This window comes from Apium graveolens, chromosome 2 (genome assembly GCF_009905375.1).
Source record: "Apium graveolens cultivar Ventura chromosome 2, ASM990537v1, whole genome shotgun sequence".
NCBI lineage: Eukaryota > Viridiplantae > Streptophyta > Magnoliopsida > Apiales > Apiaceae > Apium > Apium graveolens.
In genome coordinates, this window is record NC_133648.1 from 52,010,353 (window position 1) to 52,026,226 (window position 15,874).

The 15,874-nt window shown below is 44.0% G+C and overlaps 3 protein-coding genes across 3 annotated transcripts; all 3 read left to right on the forward strand.

The window, feature by feature from the left end:
- The first annotated feature begins 6,762 nt into the window (after positions 1-6,762).
- On the forward strand, positions 6,763-8,277 carry LOC141689650 (uncharacterized). Its single transcript, XM_074494005.1, has 2 exons — positions 6,763-6,866; positions 7,677-8,277. The coding sequence occupies exons 1-2, from the start codon at positions 6,763-6,765 to the stop codon at positions 8,275-8,277; spliced, it is 705 nt and encodes a 234-aa protein (XP_074350106.1).
- Positions 8,278-10,139: 1,862 nt separating this feature from the next.
- LOC141689659 (uncharacterized) lies at positions 10,140-11,568 on the forward strand. The gene is made up of 2 exons (XM_074494016.1): positions 10,140-10,976; positions 11,089-11,568. The coding sequence occupies exons 1-2, from the start codon at positions 10,140-10,142 to the stop codon at positions 11,566-11,568; spliced, it is 1,317 nt and encodes a 438-aa protein (XP_074350117.1).
- A 186-nt stretch (positions 11,569-11,754) lies between these two features.
- On the forward strand, positions 11,755-12,132 carry LOC141689668 (uncharacterized). The gene has a single exon (XM_074494026.1). The coding sequence runs from the start codon at positions 11,755-11,757 to the stop codon at positions 12,130-12,132; it is 378 nt and encodes a 125-aa protein (XP_074350127.1).
- The last annotated feature ends 3,742 nt before the right edge of the window (positions 12,133-15,874 follow it).

Below are 15,874 nucleotides of genomic sequence, written 5' to 3' on the forward strand. Positions count from 1 at the left end.
TGAATTGTCTCAATATGTCAAACATTTCTGCAAGGCATGTTACATGATCCTTTGCCATCTTTGATTTTACCAACATATCATCCACATACACTTTCATGGTTTTCCCAATTTGATTCTTAATCATCATATTGACTAGCCTTTGATAAGTGGCCTTAACGTTAATTAAGCCAAAGGGCATTCCAATATAATAATATAGGCCTCTATCAGTAATGAAGGATGTATGTTCTTGATCCGGCTCATACATTGGGATTTGATTATACCCCGAGTATGCATCCATGAAGCTCAGAAGGGCATGACCTGCCATTTGAATCAACTAGCTGATTAATACGAGACAATGGAAAACTATCTTTCGGACATGCCTTATTCAAATCAGTAAAATCCATACATGTACGCCATTTCCCATTAGGCTTCTTAAATAAAATAGGATTTGCCAGCCACATGGGGTAGAATGATTCCCTCACTAGGCTAGCTTTCAACAGTCGATCAACTTCTTATTTCAAAGCCGAAGCCCTTTCTCCACTTATAGCCCTTCTTTTCTGCCTTAAAGCCTCCTAGCAGGGTCAATATTCAGATGGTGACACATGACTCTGGGATCCACCCACATCATATCAGAATGAATCCATGCAAAAACATCCAAGTTTTTTTTCAAAAATGAGATCAGGGCTATTTGTAAATCAGTATTTAGCTGTTTACCAATTTTGAGTTCCCCTGTCAGATCAAAATCATCTACCATAACCGAGACGGTGTCTCCAGCAGCGGCTGCCTTTTCGTTCGCCTCCAAAATTCGAGAATCAAGGTCTCTTTCCACCCCAGGTTGAGTCTCTTTAATTTCCTCTTTCTCGGGTAAACCATCGATAACATCAAGGCCTTCAAAATTGCTGTCATTGACCTCTTCAACTACCCCCTCCACCAGGGGTTCTACGACTTCCGTGATTTTCCCAATTTTCGGGGCCTCCAATAATAATACTTCTTTCCGGGTATCGACCCCCTGAAAAGATGCAACAGCTGTGTATGGCTCCCCACCAGGGTGCTGCATAATTATAATTGCATTACAAGATTCCCTTCATAATTTTACTCTCTACTCTTGAGAGGTATTTTCATTTTTCCCATTGGCCGGCTACAAGTATCGGTAACACTCTTCAGTTGAAACCCCATCAAACAAATGCCTACTAGCTAGAATTTCCGTATGCAGAGCTCTGCTATAACACTCCCTAGAGTCCACATGGAAGCCCTTTACCCATCCAATTCTATTAGGGGTAGGAAATTTTATAGAGAAGTGGTGAATAGAAGTAATAATTTTCATTTCCCTCAGTAAGGGCCTGCCGATAATCCCATTTTAGGAGATGTCTTCATTTACCACCATGAACTCGGTGATTTGCGTGGCTGTTAAAGGCTCTTCCCTCAGAGTAACAGGTAATTTAATCAGCCCCACCACCAAGACATGGTTTCCAGTAAATCCGTACACATCATTGTAGCAGGGTAATAACTCTTTATCTAATAGCCCCATTTTCTGGTAGGTGCTATAGGCTAAGATGTTGACGGAACTCCTATTATCCACCAATATTCTTTATACGTTAGTCCCTCCAATTAAAGAATTCACGACTAAGGCATCATTGTGAGAGTGATGCACGTGTCTAGCGTCTACCTCTCTGAAGGTTACGTCGGCTGATTCCCCCTTAAAGTACTTGGGGGGCCTCTCTGACAGGTTGTATACATTAGTGAGGATTGACCCCCTAGCCTCACGAGCATAATTTTTCGTAGCATTTCGGCTTGAGCCTCCAATATAAGGACCTCCTATGATAGTATGGATGCTTTTGGCCCTTGTGGGTCTATCGAGATTTCTTTTTTCCCTTTATTTTCCCGCTTTATCATCCTTACATCTTTTGGCCTCTTCAGCCACAAATTCTGTCAGAAATTCCTTTCTGATTAGATCCTTTATATGGTCTTTCAAGTAATGACATTATGCCGTCTCATGTCCATTAGCATCATGGAAAGCACAATATCAAGCCATATTCTTTCTTTCGGGTGGCCCATTTCGGGCTGGTTTATGAAAAATACCACTTTTGTCCCCAACTTTAAGGATATGCCCGATTGGGGCAACTAATGGGTTATGCTCCGTATACCTAGCAACCTCTCTTTTGGTGGGGTACTTATAATTCACGCTCCTTTGAGAGCCAGAAGTATTTACCGTAATTGGGGCCTTCTTATCATTCTTTTCTGACCCGTCCGCTTGGTTTACACTATATGGGGTCGTCCAATAGGAGGTCCTACGAGCATAACCCCTTCCTTTAGGGATAGAAGACCTATTCCTCTTACTTTTGCCCCAATTTCGTGAGCCTCCTAGGTTATTATCCCTTTTGAGCTTAGCCAATAATTCTTCCACCACCTTATGGGGCTCTGACTTGGCATAGAAGGCTGCTAAAGTCCTTGGCTCGCGTCGCTGGAGCTCTTTCCAGAAATCCGTTCCTGGATTAACCCCGACTATTCTTATAAGTTTCTTCAGAGGCTTTCGTCACTTTGGGTACTTTGTCATTAAAACGCTCCAGGTACTCATTCAAAGTCTCATGATCCTTTTGCTTGATATTAGCCAGCATATTAACTGGTGGAACGTATGCCACCGAAGCTCGGAATTGAGATAGAAACATTTCGCTCATTTGCCTCCAGGATCTGATCAAATTAGATGGAATCCTCTAAAACCTTTGGTGGGCATTATCCCTCAGTGTAGCAACCAACAGAAGATATTTAGTCAAATCATTAGTTTGGTATACCTCCATATCTGTGTTAAAATGAGTCAAATACTCCACGCGGTCTGTGACCCCACTGAACTTTAAGTCCCCTACCCCCTGTACGAACGCGGAAGGGGGGAATCTCTCACCTTCCTGGTAAAGGGAGATGTGACAGCCAAATCAGAGCGTGCATGCTTTTTGGCCTTTAGCCTCTTTAGGGCTACCCTCAGGTCCTTCACTTTATATTGCTTGTCTTCCCTATTTGAGAAGAAACTTCCCTCGGCGTCTGAGTTTTCAGTGGAATCCCCGCTGGAGGGTATCACGGAATTATAACGAGAGCTAGCACTGCGCTCTTCCTCTTCCACAGTTGGGGTCTTTGCTGAACGAGATCTCCGATCTTGGGTGTGAGACCGAGAACCTGATTTCTCCCTCTGAGAAGCCCGAGAGACTATTTTTTCCCTTTGAGACCTCCTTGAGGTTGATTTCTCCATTTACTTTCTCCACACAGCCTTATCTCGTATCTCAATCAACTTATGACGCAGGTCCTTATTACTCAACTTCTCCCCCATTCTGTCAAACACGCTGATGCTACGCGTGGGGGAGCCCTCAGACTCGTGATAGTCCTCCTCATCGGTATCCCAAACGAGATTTTCCTGATCAGTTTCAACATCTGAAAATGTTGGTTTCTTCTGATCGTCCTCCAAGTCCTCCTCATCGTCAAAGTTAAGGCGAACCGGCGAAACTTGAGCCTTTTTAGCCTTCTGGCCACTACCGTCATATTTTCGCCTCCACCTTTTCATTCTTAAAGACTTTTTCTACAAGAAAACAATCTTTTGGCTCATCTGTTCAATCTTCCTAAGGAGCTCCGAATTCGTAACTCCTCCATCTCCATCTCGTGGTCGCTATGACTCCCGCTTGGTGTTCGCTCATTACCGGAACTTCCCGACATCTCTCCTCTCTAGAGATTAATTTAAGCACGATAGCCTCCCCTCCTTCTAGCGCCGGAAATGTTGTGAGAGGAAAATGGTACAACACTTTTTGGAGGAAATCACTGAAATAACAGGAAGTATGTCTGGATTTAGACCTGATCGTATGCCTGTTCGTAATAGTTGTATACGCTCAACTCACCGGAATTCGGTGGCAAGCAAGGCTGTGTTTAGACTGAATTTGCAAGGTTTTCGAGATATGATGACTGAATAATTCCTACTCAGTCGTAAGCATACTTGAATGATCTCATAGAGTGCTTGTACTCGATGATTAGTAGAGAAAATATGCGTGTAACCACGCAAATGGCCTACATATCCTATATTTATGGGAATCAAGTTCTTATGTAGTTCTATTAGCCTTAGGACTCCTTTTTAATGGGCCAACTACATTTTTGCCCAAGACCATGGTTGCTCTTGATCCCTATCCAGCTAGGTCTAGGTTAGAATAAGAAAGTCCTACTCCTAATACACCACTAACCCTTATTTATCCTTTTTATCATTGTATTTTTCCATTAAATATATGCATGTTCAATACATATATCGTATAAATCCGTTTATAAGTAGTTGTAATATGTTAGGAATCGTATCCATCTTGCTGTCCCATTGTAGAGTTCATTTTTAACTAGAACACTGCTTCTACATGCCTCTTACCATTATTAGTATAGCCCAGCTAAATACCCTTCTCCAAATACCCTGGTGTCTTAGCATATTACAGAGACCCCGGGGTATTAGTCAACCACTAAATATGCTTCTAGCTCCCCCTAGCTAATACCCCTTCAGACAGGTAATCACTATCTTCCCTATATCCCCTCAATAGTAATCGATTCAGGTCCAATACCCCTGCTTTGCCATCCACAAAGCCCAATTCTCCCTATGGGCCATACATCCGGCCCACGGCTGATTTTAGGCACAACATAAACCTTTGTCTCTTTGCGGAACAAAATTAAGTTGTATCTGTTGGTAAATGGCACAAATTTGAAACTCTGTTCAAGAAATGGTGTCGTTACAATCTTCTTGCCTATTATCCTAAAAATAAATTCGCATATTTTCTTACCTAGTAAGCGGAAAATGAGATGAATAGTGCAAATAGGTGTATCAGGCAAGAGTGTGTATTTTAGATAATTAATTCAACTAAAGGATGTTTCCATGTTGGCGATATCAGCGTGCCCCCTGTTCCCAATCTTCTACAGACCACATAATGACTTATATTTATAACCTTGTATATTGTTAATTACGACTCAGACACCCACCGAGGCAAAGGCCACTTTGTAAGAATGTTAGTTATTAAGAGTACATAATCAATATATATACACAGTTTGATTATACTAATACCTTTTTTCTAATGAAGCTTCGCTATTCTCTTGTAAATGTCACATGATCTATTGTTATATATTTCTTCATGGAAGGTTTTGAAGCCATTGTTTTTTGGTGAAATTGAAAAAGTTTTTTTTTGCACAGGAACGTGGATGGTGGCTAATCAGTTTTGAAAGATGATTATCGTGGTTGAAGCTTGTTATATGTTTTAGTCAGCAAAATGGTTGTTGCTAGTTTATAAAATGTCTCTGCCATAAGTTCTTCATATTAGACTCTCAGTCTCCTTTATCAAATTGGTGTGCCAACCATGAGAAACCTTGCAATCAGGCCTCTCTTTTGCAAATATGGTGAGTGATAGCCTATATTAGTACAGGTCCTATAACAGAAGCCCGGGGCCCAATAAGAAAAGCCCAGGAAGCACTCAATATTAACCCTGGAGAGCCCAGGACGCGTGGCAACATCACCATCGTCCAGGTACCCCGGATCCAGAACATTCCTATAGTCCGGATTCTATAGCACACTGGCTCATCCTGAGCGTTCACACGTCCTACAGTCCAAAAGACACACCTACGGTCCAGATCAAAAGGTACAAACCCCTAAACCCTAGTGGGAGGCCTATAAAAGGCAGGACAAAAGGAAGGTTACAGGTTACACACTCTCTCTCATATACACACATATACACACACCACAATAAACTCGTATAATTCCCGTTTTTCCTCTTTCTCCTCCAAAACCCTTTCTCATTCTCATGCCGGAGGTGCCGCGGGGATGCCATCCCCCTCCGGTTCTGTTTTGTAGGTTCCCACCCTACAGCTACACTGCTCGCCGCGGTTATTCCTGTACAAACGGAGGGTTAATCCGGGCCCAGCAAGGAGAAGACCCCGGGGTGAATCGGGATTATCATTGGCGCTAGAAGGAGGGGCCTAAACCTCCGTCCAATGGTGCTCGTACCTGCTGCTCCTACTCCATCCCGTAAATCAAAATACTACTCCTCAGTAAGAACTTCACTCCCAATCTCCCAAATCTACTTTTACCCTGAGCTCATTTTCTTTTGAATACTATTAATAGATCTTGTTTAGCCCCGCTATTTGTAACGTTGTAATACAGTGTATCTTGGATCTAAAATATCTGTTTTAGTACTTGAAATTGCGGGTTATATTACTATAAATTTGGGGTATTGTTAAACAACCATAACGTCAAGAAAGAGCAAGGCAGCTGTTTCCGTTTCTCTCCTTCCGCCTCCGCCCCAACCCAGGGATGGAGAAATGGAAGATGTGGATGAAGGGCTCCTCATAACCCAAACTCCCTCTCAAAATCTTCAACCAGGAGACCAAAGACTATTCATCGAGAAAGCTGCCCATAAGCATGCTGGAACTTCAGCTAACCCATGGGGGGACATGACCCCCGATCAGATACGAGCTGCGATGGACCTTTGGAAGGAAAAGCATAATGCCGAACCTGAGACCCGCCCCGGGGATCAGGAAGAGAGGTCCGGAGAATCCCGGGGATCCGTCTTTGATCGGATTGCAAAGAACTTGAAGAAGCCCTTAGAGGATGCACGGGATGAAATCAAAAGAGCCGCCCTTCGGGAGAAAATTCGAAAAGAAGAAGAAGCCAAAACCAAAAAAATAATTGAAAAGCGAATCTGGGAATAAGAAGCGAAATTGAAAAGGAAGTAGCACTGAATTCATGTTTATTCGGATTCAGAGCCCGAAAAGGAGTCCAAACAAGAACAAATGGCCTGGGCTCTCCGTGATCTTAAGAGAAAGGTGGAAGGCGATATGGAAATGGGTGTAGCGGCCACCCCGTTCACTAAAAAGTTGGAATTCACCTCCAGAGAGTCAGGGCTCAAGCACTTCAATTTTGACTCCTTTGATGGATTAGAGGACCCCGAAGAACATCTGAATTACTTCGAATAAATCTCCAATATTTATGATTACAGCGACCTCACCAGATGCCCTTTTTTTGCATCAACACTCAAAGGGGGAGCGCAGAAATGGTTCAGCCGAATTCCATCCCGGAGTGTTGATTCCTGGAAAGATTTCCGTGAGATATTCTTAAAAAGGTTCAGGGCTAACCGAATGAACGAACTACAAATGTGCCATTTAGAGACAATCCAGCAAAGGAGTAAGGAGTCCCTTCCCGAATTCATTAAAAGATTCTAGGAAGCAGTCAATCAACTCTCTAACTTAGAAGAAAAGGAAGCAGTAAACATCTTTCGGAGAAACTTGCATCTAATATCCTGCGAAGGATATGTCAAAGATTTTATTCACAGAAAACCCCAGAGCCTGGCATCTGCCTATGCCTTGGCATCAAAGTTCATAAAGGAAAATGATTTTCTCAAGTCAATGAAAATGAATTGGAGAATACATGATGATGAGTCCCCGGAGCGTCGCTCGTCATCCCGGAAGGACAAAAGATACAAGCTGGATAGACAGGCCAATTATATTTAACAATCTCGGGGAACCCCACCCCGGGAGGGTTATGCCGAACAAAGGAAGAATGATAGGAAGCCCAAGGCCAAAAGAGAACCCAAACCAGAACCATAGTGGACACCCCTCAATCGGTCCCGGGTCGACATTTTGCATGAAGTTAAAGGTAAGCCATTTTATTATCCGCCAAAACCTTTACTTGTGCCTCCTGAGAACAGGGCCCGGGACAAACATTATGGCTATCACGAAGATCATGGTCATATCACGGAAAACTGTTTCTCTCTTAAAATGTTCATAGAAGATCAGATCAAGAAGGAAAACATGAACCAGTATCTTCAAAGGAGGTTGAATGACGAAGACAGGGCCCCGGGAAGCGGCAAAAATATGGTCAATATTGTCTTTGGAGGTACAGCTTCTCCGCCCCGGAGCCCGGACCTGGATAATGATGTGATGATGATCCAGCCTTTGGAGGATGAACCAATCTACTTCTCTTACTTTGATTATGAGGGACTCAATCTGGATCACAACTTGTCCTTGGTGGTCACCCTGTATGTCGCGAATAATGAGGTAAAAAGAATTTTAGCTGACAATGGTTCCTCTGCTAATATTATATTCGAGCACACACTTAACAGGATGGAGCTCGGACACCTCCGAATGGACCCCTGTCTTGAAGATCCCTTGTATGGATTTGAAAATACAATGATTCCAATCCGGGGAGTAATTTATTTGTCGATTACCTTTGGGACTGCACCCCAACATCTCTCACATAATGAAGTTCTATGTGATAAGTGCAACCTCATCGTACAAAAAGATCCTTAGAAGGCCTACAATCACCAAACTCAGAGCAATCCCCTCAACTATTCACTTAAATCTCAACTTCCCGACCCCGAGAGGTACTGGAGAGCTAAAAGGAGATAGAGAAATGGCAGGGAAGTGCTATGACCAAGCTTTGGTCATGGCAGAAACAGAACCTGAGAACAGAAAAAGGTTGATGACCCTACCCAAGAGGCAAAGCAGAAAGAAGCATCGTGAACACCTCAGTAAAAGGGCAAGACTAGATGTGAATATGATTCAGGATTCCGGGTACAACATAACCAATGCAGACGTCTGGATACAAAAATTTATGGAAACAAAGGAGAGGACAAAAGTCGAACCTGCCTAGCAAATAATTGAAGTGGACCTAGAGCCCAGGAACCCCACCCGGAAGCTTAAAGTCGACAAAGGCCTGGAAACCGCATCACAGAAAGAACTCATTGACCTATTAAAGGAATATGCTGATGTGTTCGCTGGACCCCAGAAGACATGCCGAGGATTGATGAATCTGTGGCGATGCACAGTCTGGACGTAGATCCGAGGCAAAGACCAATCAAACAAAAATGAAGAAACTTTGCCCCAGAAAGACAGCAGGCAATCGATCAAGAGGTCGAAAAGTTGTTGAAGGCAGACATCATATGTGAAATTAAGTATCCGGATTGGCTAGCAAATGTTGTGCTAGTCAAGAAACCCAATGGAAAGTGGTGAATGTGCGTTGATTACACAAGTCTCAATTCGGCATGTCCTAAAGATTCTTACCCCCTACTAGGGATGACCATTGGGTGACTTCGGGGTCGGGGAGTGCTATCCCCGCCCCCGATCCCCGAATCCAAAAACGATCCCCGAACCCGCCCCGATCCCCGAACGGGGATTATTTTACTCCCCGTTCCCCGCCCCAAACGGGGAACAGGTATCCCCGCGGGGATTAGGGGAATTTCTCTATTTTTTTCGTGTAATAAAAATTAAAAATTAAATTATATTTTTTAATAAAAATTCACATAGTAAATCATAATATATATATTTTCTTTAAAAGTTAATATTAATGTTTAACCTTAATTTGAATAATATTTATTTCTAGTATAATAATAAACAAAAATAATATTATTATAATGAAAAAATATCACCATAAGTAAATTTAAATCATTTAAAAGATAAGAAATTAAAAATAATAATATATTATATATATTTCAATATTTATTTGAGATATTTATAAATTTATTATATTATATTTATTTCAAATACGATTCGGGGTCGGGGATCGGGGCAGGGAGACATTAATCCCCGCCCCCGCCCCGATCCACGAATATTTTACACATATCTCCCCGATCCCCGCCCCGTACCCAAAAAATCCCCGATTCCCCGCCCCGTTCGGGGCGGGGATCGGATCGGGGCGGGGCGGGGCGGGGGAAATGCCCATCCCTACCCCCTACCCAACATTGACCAGTTGATAGATGCAACCTCGGGTCATGTTATGCTAAGCTTCATGGATGCTTTTTCAGGATATAACCAAGTCAAGATGAATCTGGCGGATATCGCAAAGACTGCATTCATTACACACCAGACTGTCTACGCCTTTGTCATGATGTCGTTCGGGATAATCAACGCCGGGGCGACGTATCAAAAAATGATATGATCTCCAAGTCAGTCACGATCCCGGACCACATCAAAGATCTCAAGGAATGTTTCGACAATTTGAGGAAGTATAACATGAAACTAAACCCGGAAAAATGTGCTTTCGGGGTCCCCGTCGGGAAATTTCTTGGTTTTCTGGTTAGCGAACGGGGAATAGAAGCCAACCCGGAGAAAATCAAAGCTATAAGGGAAATGACAGTTCCCCAGACTCAAAAGGATATTCAGAAGCTCGCAGGATGTTTGGCACCCTTCGCAGATTTATCCCAAAATTGGCAGAAAGGTGCTTGCCTTTTTTTGAGCTGTTAAAAGAAGCCAGAAACAAAAAGCTAGTCGATTGGACTCCGGAGTGCCAAACAGCATTTGAAGAAGTCAAGAAACACCTGATGAACCCGCCTATTTTTTCAAAAGCCAAGCCCGGAGAGCCTCTTTATCTCTATATTGCAGCCGGAGAAAGAGCGGTATCCTCTGCACTCATCTGGGAAGAAAATGGTTCACAGAGTCCGGTATACTATGTGAGTCAAGTCCTCGAGGACGCTGAAACCCGGAACCCAAACTTGGAGAAATTCGCCTTAGCTCCTGTGCACTCGAGCAGGAAGCTAAGGCAATATTTCCAAGGCCGGGAAATCAAGGTGATTACTAATCAACCACTTCGGAAAATCATTCACAATTCAGATGCCTCCGGGAGATTGGTCAATTGGGCAATTGAATTGAGCCAATTCAACATCAAATTTATTCCAAGAACGACTATAAAAGCCCAGGCATTGGCCGAATTCGTCATGGAATACAACTTCCCCGAAGTCCCAGAGATACCAGTAATTCAATCCGGAGAAGAAAAGGAGGTTAACAACAGTAGTTCATGGACAATATATGTTGATGGCTCGGCGACAACCGAGAGGTCCGGGGCTGGCTTGATCCTTTCCATCCCAGATGGATTCACAATTCAGCAAGCCATAACCTTCGCTTTCAAAGCGACCAACAACCAAGCTGAATATGAAGCTCTCCTCTCCGGACTTAGGTTAGCCAAATCCCTTGGGGTAAAACGTTTAATCATTTATAAGGATTCCCAAATTATGGTAAGACAGACCAATGGTGAATATATTGCGAAGGATCCCAAGCTCAGTATCAGGCAATGGTAAGGGTTATCCTGAAAACCATCCCGAACTCAACCATTTTGCAAATAAACAGAGAAGAAAACTCCAAGGCGGACGAGTTATCCAAGCTCGTCCAGAACACTTCAGACTTAAGCAGTTCAGTCTACTTCGAAGAGCTCGGTGCACCCACACCGAACGGCCCGAAGTCTTATGCATCAGTAGCCCAGATAACTGGATGTCTCCCTACATAGCTTATCAGAAAGATGGAACCCTACCAGAGGATCAGAACAAGGCACGCTACCTCAAGTACAAGGCTGCCCGATTCTTTCTGGAAGATAATCAGCTATACATACGAACCTTCTCTGCGCCAACTCTCAAATGTGTTAACCCGGATGAGGCAAATTATAGTCTGTGGGAGGTACACGAAGGAATCTGCGGAGATCACCTAGCTGCCAAGGCACTAGCCTACAAAGTCATCAAACAAGACTACTATTGGCCCACTATCCATGCAGATGCAGTTGCCTATGTGAAGAGGTGCAACAAGTGCCAAAAGTTCAGCAATGTGCCGAAGTAAAGTTCGAGCCTCCCAGGGTCAGTTCTATCCCCAGTCCCATTCGCTGTTTGGGGAATCGACATCATGGGTCCTTTCCCTCGGGCGAAAGGAGATTTGCGTTACGTGTTGGTGGCCATTGATTATATGACTAAACGAGGAGAGGCCAAAACCATGAGAACCATCAACCAGTAAGACTGCATCAAATTCATGGATTCGATTTTAATGAGATTCGAGATTCCAATGGTCCTGATCTCGGATAACAGGCTGCAGTTCGTGGGTTCGGATTTCGAAGCCTATCTAAAAGAGCTCGAGATAAAACATAAGAAAACATCCATAGCTCATCCACAGGGAAACGGACAAGTAGAGGTCACCAACAGGACCATAATCCGAGGTTTGGAAAAGTGGTTGGAAGAGTCTAAGAAGAACTGGCTAGACGAGCTCTCGAAAGTCTTATGGTCTTACAGAACCACCTCCCGGACTGGAACTGGTGAAACTCCATTTAAACTCGCCTACGGAACCGAGGCCCGACTTCCGGTGAAAACTGGGTCCCCGTCCCATAGAGTGGTCAACTTTGACGAGGTCTAAAATATTAAAGGCCTCAGAACCAACCTCGAACTGTTAGTTGAGGTAAGAGACCAGGCTGTAGAGAAAATAGAAAGCTACAAGGAAAAAATAAAACTTTACTTTGCAAAGAAGGCCAAGATAAGAGAATATTTGGTGGGAGATTTAGTACTCCGGGACACCGAGGCCTCAGACCCAACAAACCAAGGGAAACTGCAGCCGAATTGGGAAGGCCCCTATATAATCAAGGAAGTGCTCTGGCCAGGAACTTACAAACTGAACTCCCTCAGCGGCACCGAGGTCCCTAACACCTGGCACGGAGCCTGGTTAAGGAAGTTTTACCAGTAAGAGAAAGGTGCATATTCTGGGAACATCTCTACATTTGTACTGTGATATCTTGATGTAAACGCTATTCTCATTCACCCCAGAATGTAATTTTTGCTTTCAATTTAAATGAAAAACTCTACTTTAAGCGTCCCATAGCTTGAATCAATTTCATTATGTTATTTCTATATTTGCCATCATATTACTTAGAAAAATTTCTATAAGTTAGAATTTTACCCCATCCCGGGGTCTGCATAAACACAACCCATGTGTACTTAGAAAAATTTCTATAAACTAGAAATTTTACCCCATCCCGGGGTCTGCAAAAACAGAGCCCATGTGTACTTAGAAAAATTTCTATAAGCTAGAAATTTTATCCCATCCAGGGGTCTGCATAAACACAACCCATGTGTACTTGGAAATATTTCTACAAGCTAGAAATTTTACCCCATCCCGGGGTCTGTAAAAACACAGCTCATGTGTGCTTAGAAAAATTTCTATAAGCTAGAAATTTTACCCCATCCCGGGGTCTGCAAAAACACAGCCCATGTGTACTTAGACAAATTTCTATAAGCTAGAAATTTTACCCCATCCCGGGGTCTGCAAAAACACAACACATGTGTACTTAGAAAAATTTCTATAAGTTAGAAATTTTACCCCATCCCGGGGTCTGCATAAACACAGCCCATGTGTACTTAGAAAAATTTCTACAAGCTAGAAATTTTACCCCATCCCGGGGTCTGTAAAAACACAGCACATGTGTACTTAGAAAAAGCACATGTGTACTTAGAAAAATTTCTATAAGTTAGAAATTTACCTTATTCCGGGGTCTGCAAAAACACAGCCTATGTGTACTTAGAAAAATTTCTAATAATTTTTAAATTTCTAAGTTAGAAATTCTCCCATAAAATCAAAAAGACAAGTGAAAATAAAGGAGAAAACCACAATTACATTAAACTACCTCGGGGAAACACACCCGGGGGGGGGGCAAATCGAAATCATTTTGATTACAAACGAGATTAAAATAGCCGAAAGGCTAAGTTCAGACAATACTTAAAAAACAGGAAATGGAAATTACATGCCAAAAATGACAAAGTCTTCAGATTCTGCTGCTGGCTCGACAGGAGGAGAGGGAGGCTGCTCAGGATCATCTTCCAGGAGTGGAGGCTGCTGGGCGAGAGGGGATACGGGGAGAGGAGCGACGCTGCCGGAGCCTTCTACTCCGGACTCTCTGGCCAAGATGCCTTCTGCCTCTTGCTCCAACCAGATCTCCTTCTCGATGTACTTCTCCAGGAAGACATCGATCGTGCCTTGAGGATTCTCGCCGAGGTATTTGGAGGCAACCCTCCGGCAAATCTGGATCTTCTCCAAGGCTTTGTCATTTAACTCCTCAAAGTATGCTGGAGTACCCCAGAACCCCGCGAGGACCTCTTCGGGAGTAGGACGGGCGGCCAAATCATCCTTCAGCTTCTTATTCTCCGCCTTCACTTCCTGGAATGAAGCATCAGCCCGGTTCTGCCTCTCCCGGATCTCGGCTATAAGCTTCTTGTGCGCATCCACCTCCTTTGCGTTAGCCTCCCTCAGCTCTTTGATCTCCCGGGATAGGTTCTCGGCCTCAGTTTTATAAATCTCGGCAACATCAGCCTTCGCCTTCAAGCTCCGGGTTATGCAAACCAATCCAGCAACCCGGGAGTTAGCCTGAAATAATTACATATCAGGTTTAGACAATACAAATACAGAAAAAAAATATAACAAGGAAGAAACTTACAGCAGTCATCTCCTCCTGGAGTCCGACTAGAAAGTCATCAAGGGGTTCCTTCCTGTACTTCTTCCTTTCGGCGGTGCTGGCATAGTTTTCAAAGAGCTCTCTCCGGCGAGTCTCCAGAGTGAAGCCGGCCAGCAAGACCTTCAGAGTCTCCGGGGTGTCCGGGGCAAGTTCAATAACAACCTTCTTGGAAACCTGGCCCTCAGAACCCTCTCATTCCTTTTCCCCGGAACCTACAGGGGCACCCTTCCTCTTCCGGGGCACCGGGACCCTCGTCGTCTCCTTCGGCTGCACGTCCTCAACCCGGGGTTCGTTGATAAAAATGGTGGACCTCCCCGGCCGAGTCGGCGCAACCTTCTGGGCCACATCTTCGCCCTTACCAACCTTCTTCTTCCCGACATCCACACTTGTCAGGCCTCCAATCCTTCAGAAACTTGCCAGCCAAATCTTTGAGTTGTGCAGACATGTTCGGAGGGTAGGGGATGAACTTCGGAATACCTGAGAATGAAACAGCAAAATGTCAGCCCTGGATAAAAAAAAATAATAAAAAGTTAAAGCACGAAAATAAAGCTAAGGCAAGAGACTTACAGCCGACATCATGCATATTTTCATTATTATTAAATGTATCCCGGGTCCACTGCGTCCCGAGTGCCTCACAGAATGCATAAACCATCGCAAAAACTGCCTGCCCGAGCCGCTGGACCGGAAATTTATCTGTTTTAATTTCAAGTTTATGGAGCGGCATGAATTTCATATCCCCACCTCGGATAAAAATAAACTTCCGGCGCTAGCCCTTAAGTGAGGTCAACATGCTAACCGAGAGTACCATCTTATCGGACGGATACCCACAATCCTCGATCCGGAATAAAAACTCGTATATTGGTCGGGCTGTTGATCTCTTAATTTTAAAGATGTGGTGGAAAAGTCTGAAAGTGGGAAGGTAGCTTTTGGCATGGCAACAAGCCAAGAACCAACTTATCCACTTCACCGAGTTCGGGGCTAATTGGGTAAAGGGAATCCCGTACACGTCCCTGCATAGAGACTTGGTAAACTGGTGAAGTCCCGGCGCATGCCCCGGAGGTGTTCTAAGGGAATCCCTACATAACCTCCCTCCGGTCTGTGGTACACCCTCTCGTGCTCCTCAGGCCATCTCCGTTCGTATTTGTCCTCAAGATTAAAGGCAAACCTAAGGGCGCTATCCACCTCGGCGTCTGTATACCTATCTTGAATTTCCTTATGAACCGCCCCACACTCATACCGGGTCCCCGGGGCGGTAAAAAATTTCCTATCCATATCAGTTTGGTCATATGGCTCCCTACCGTCTACTCGGCATTGTACAAAATATTGGTCCACGTCTACCCAAGACCCATCCGGGTTGGACAAGGTACCCCCGGGGCCTAGGACTAAAGTCTGAGCCAAAACTTGCTGAGGTTGTTCAACTCGGGGAGGCATTTCTAGAGAGCTACTACTGGAAGAGGAAGATGAAGGGTAGGCTGACAACAGTTCACCTAAGCCACTGGGTTGCTCGGGATACCGTGTTCTAAGGGTAGCAGTATTCTTAAAGTGGCTACCTGGCATATACTATATATATTTACATATAAACGCACCCTGGAGTCAATGCCAAACCCGAACCCAACAACAAAAATAAAACAAAAACAGAAGAGTTTTAGAAACAGT

Excerpts from the sequence above, each read along its gene's own strand:
- LOC141689650 (XM_074494005.1), top strand. The coding sequence starts at position 6,763 with ATGGCCTGGGCTCTCCGTGATCTTAAGAGAAAGGTGGAAGGCGATATG. Across the intron at positions 6,867-7,676 it reads TTGGAATTCACCTCCAGAGA|GGCCCGGGACAAACATTATG; the intron begins GTCAGGGCTCAA and ends TCCTGAGAACAG.
- LOC141689659 (XM_074494016.1), top strand. The coding sequence starts at position 10,140 with ATGTTTGGCACCCTTCGCAGATTTATCCCAAAATTGGCAGAAAGGTGC. Across the intron at positions 10,977-11,088 it reads ATAAGGATTCCCAAATTATG|AGAAGAAAACTCCAAGGCGG; the intron begins GTAAGACAGACC and ends GCAAATAAACAG.
- LOC141689668 (XM_074494026.1), top strand. The coding sequence starts at position 11,755 with ATGGATTCGATTTTAATGAGATTCGAGATTCCAATGGTCCTGATCTCG.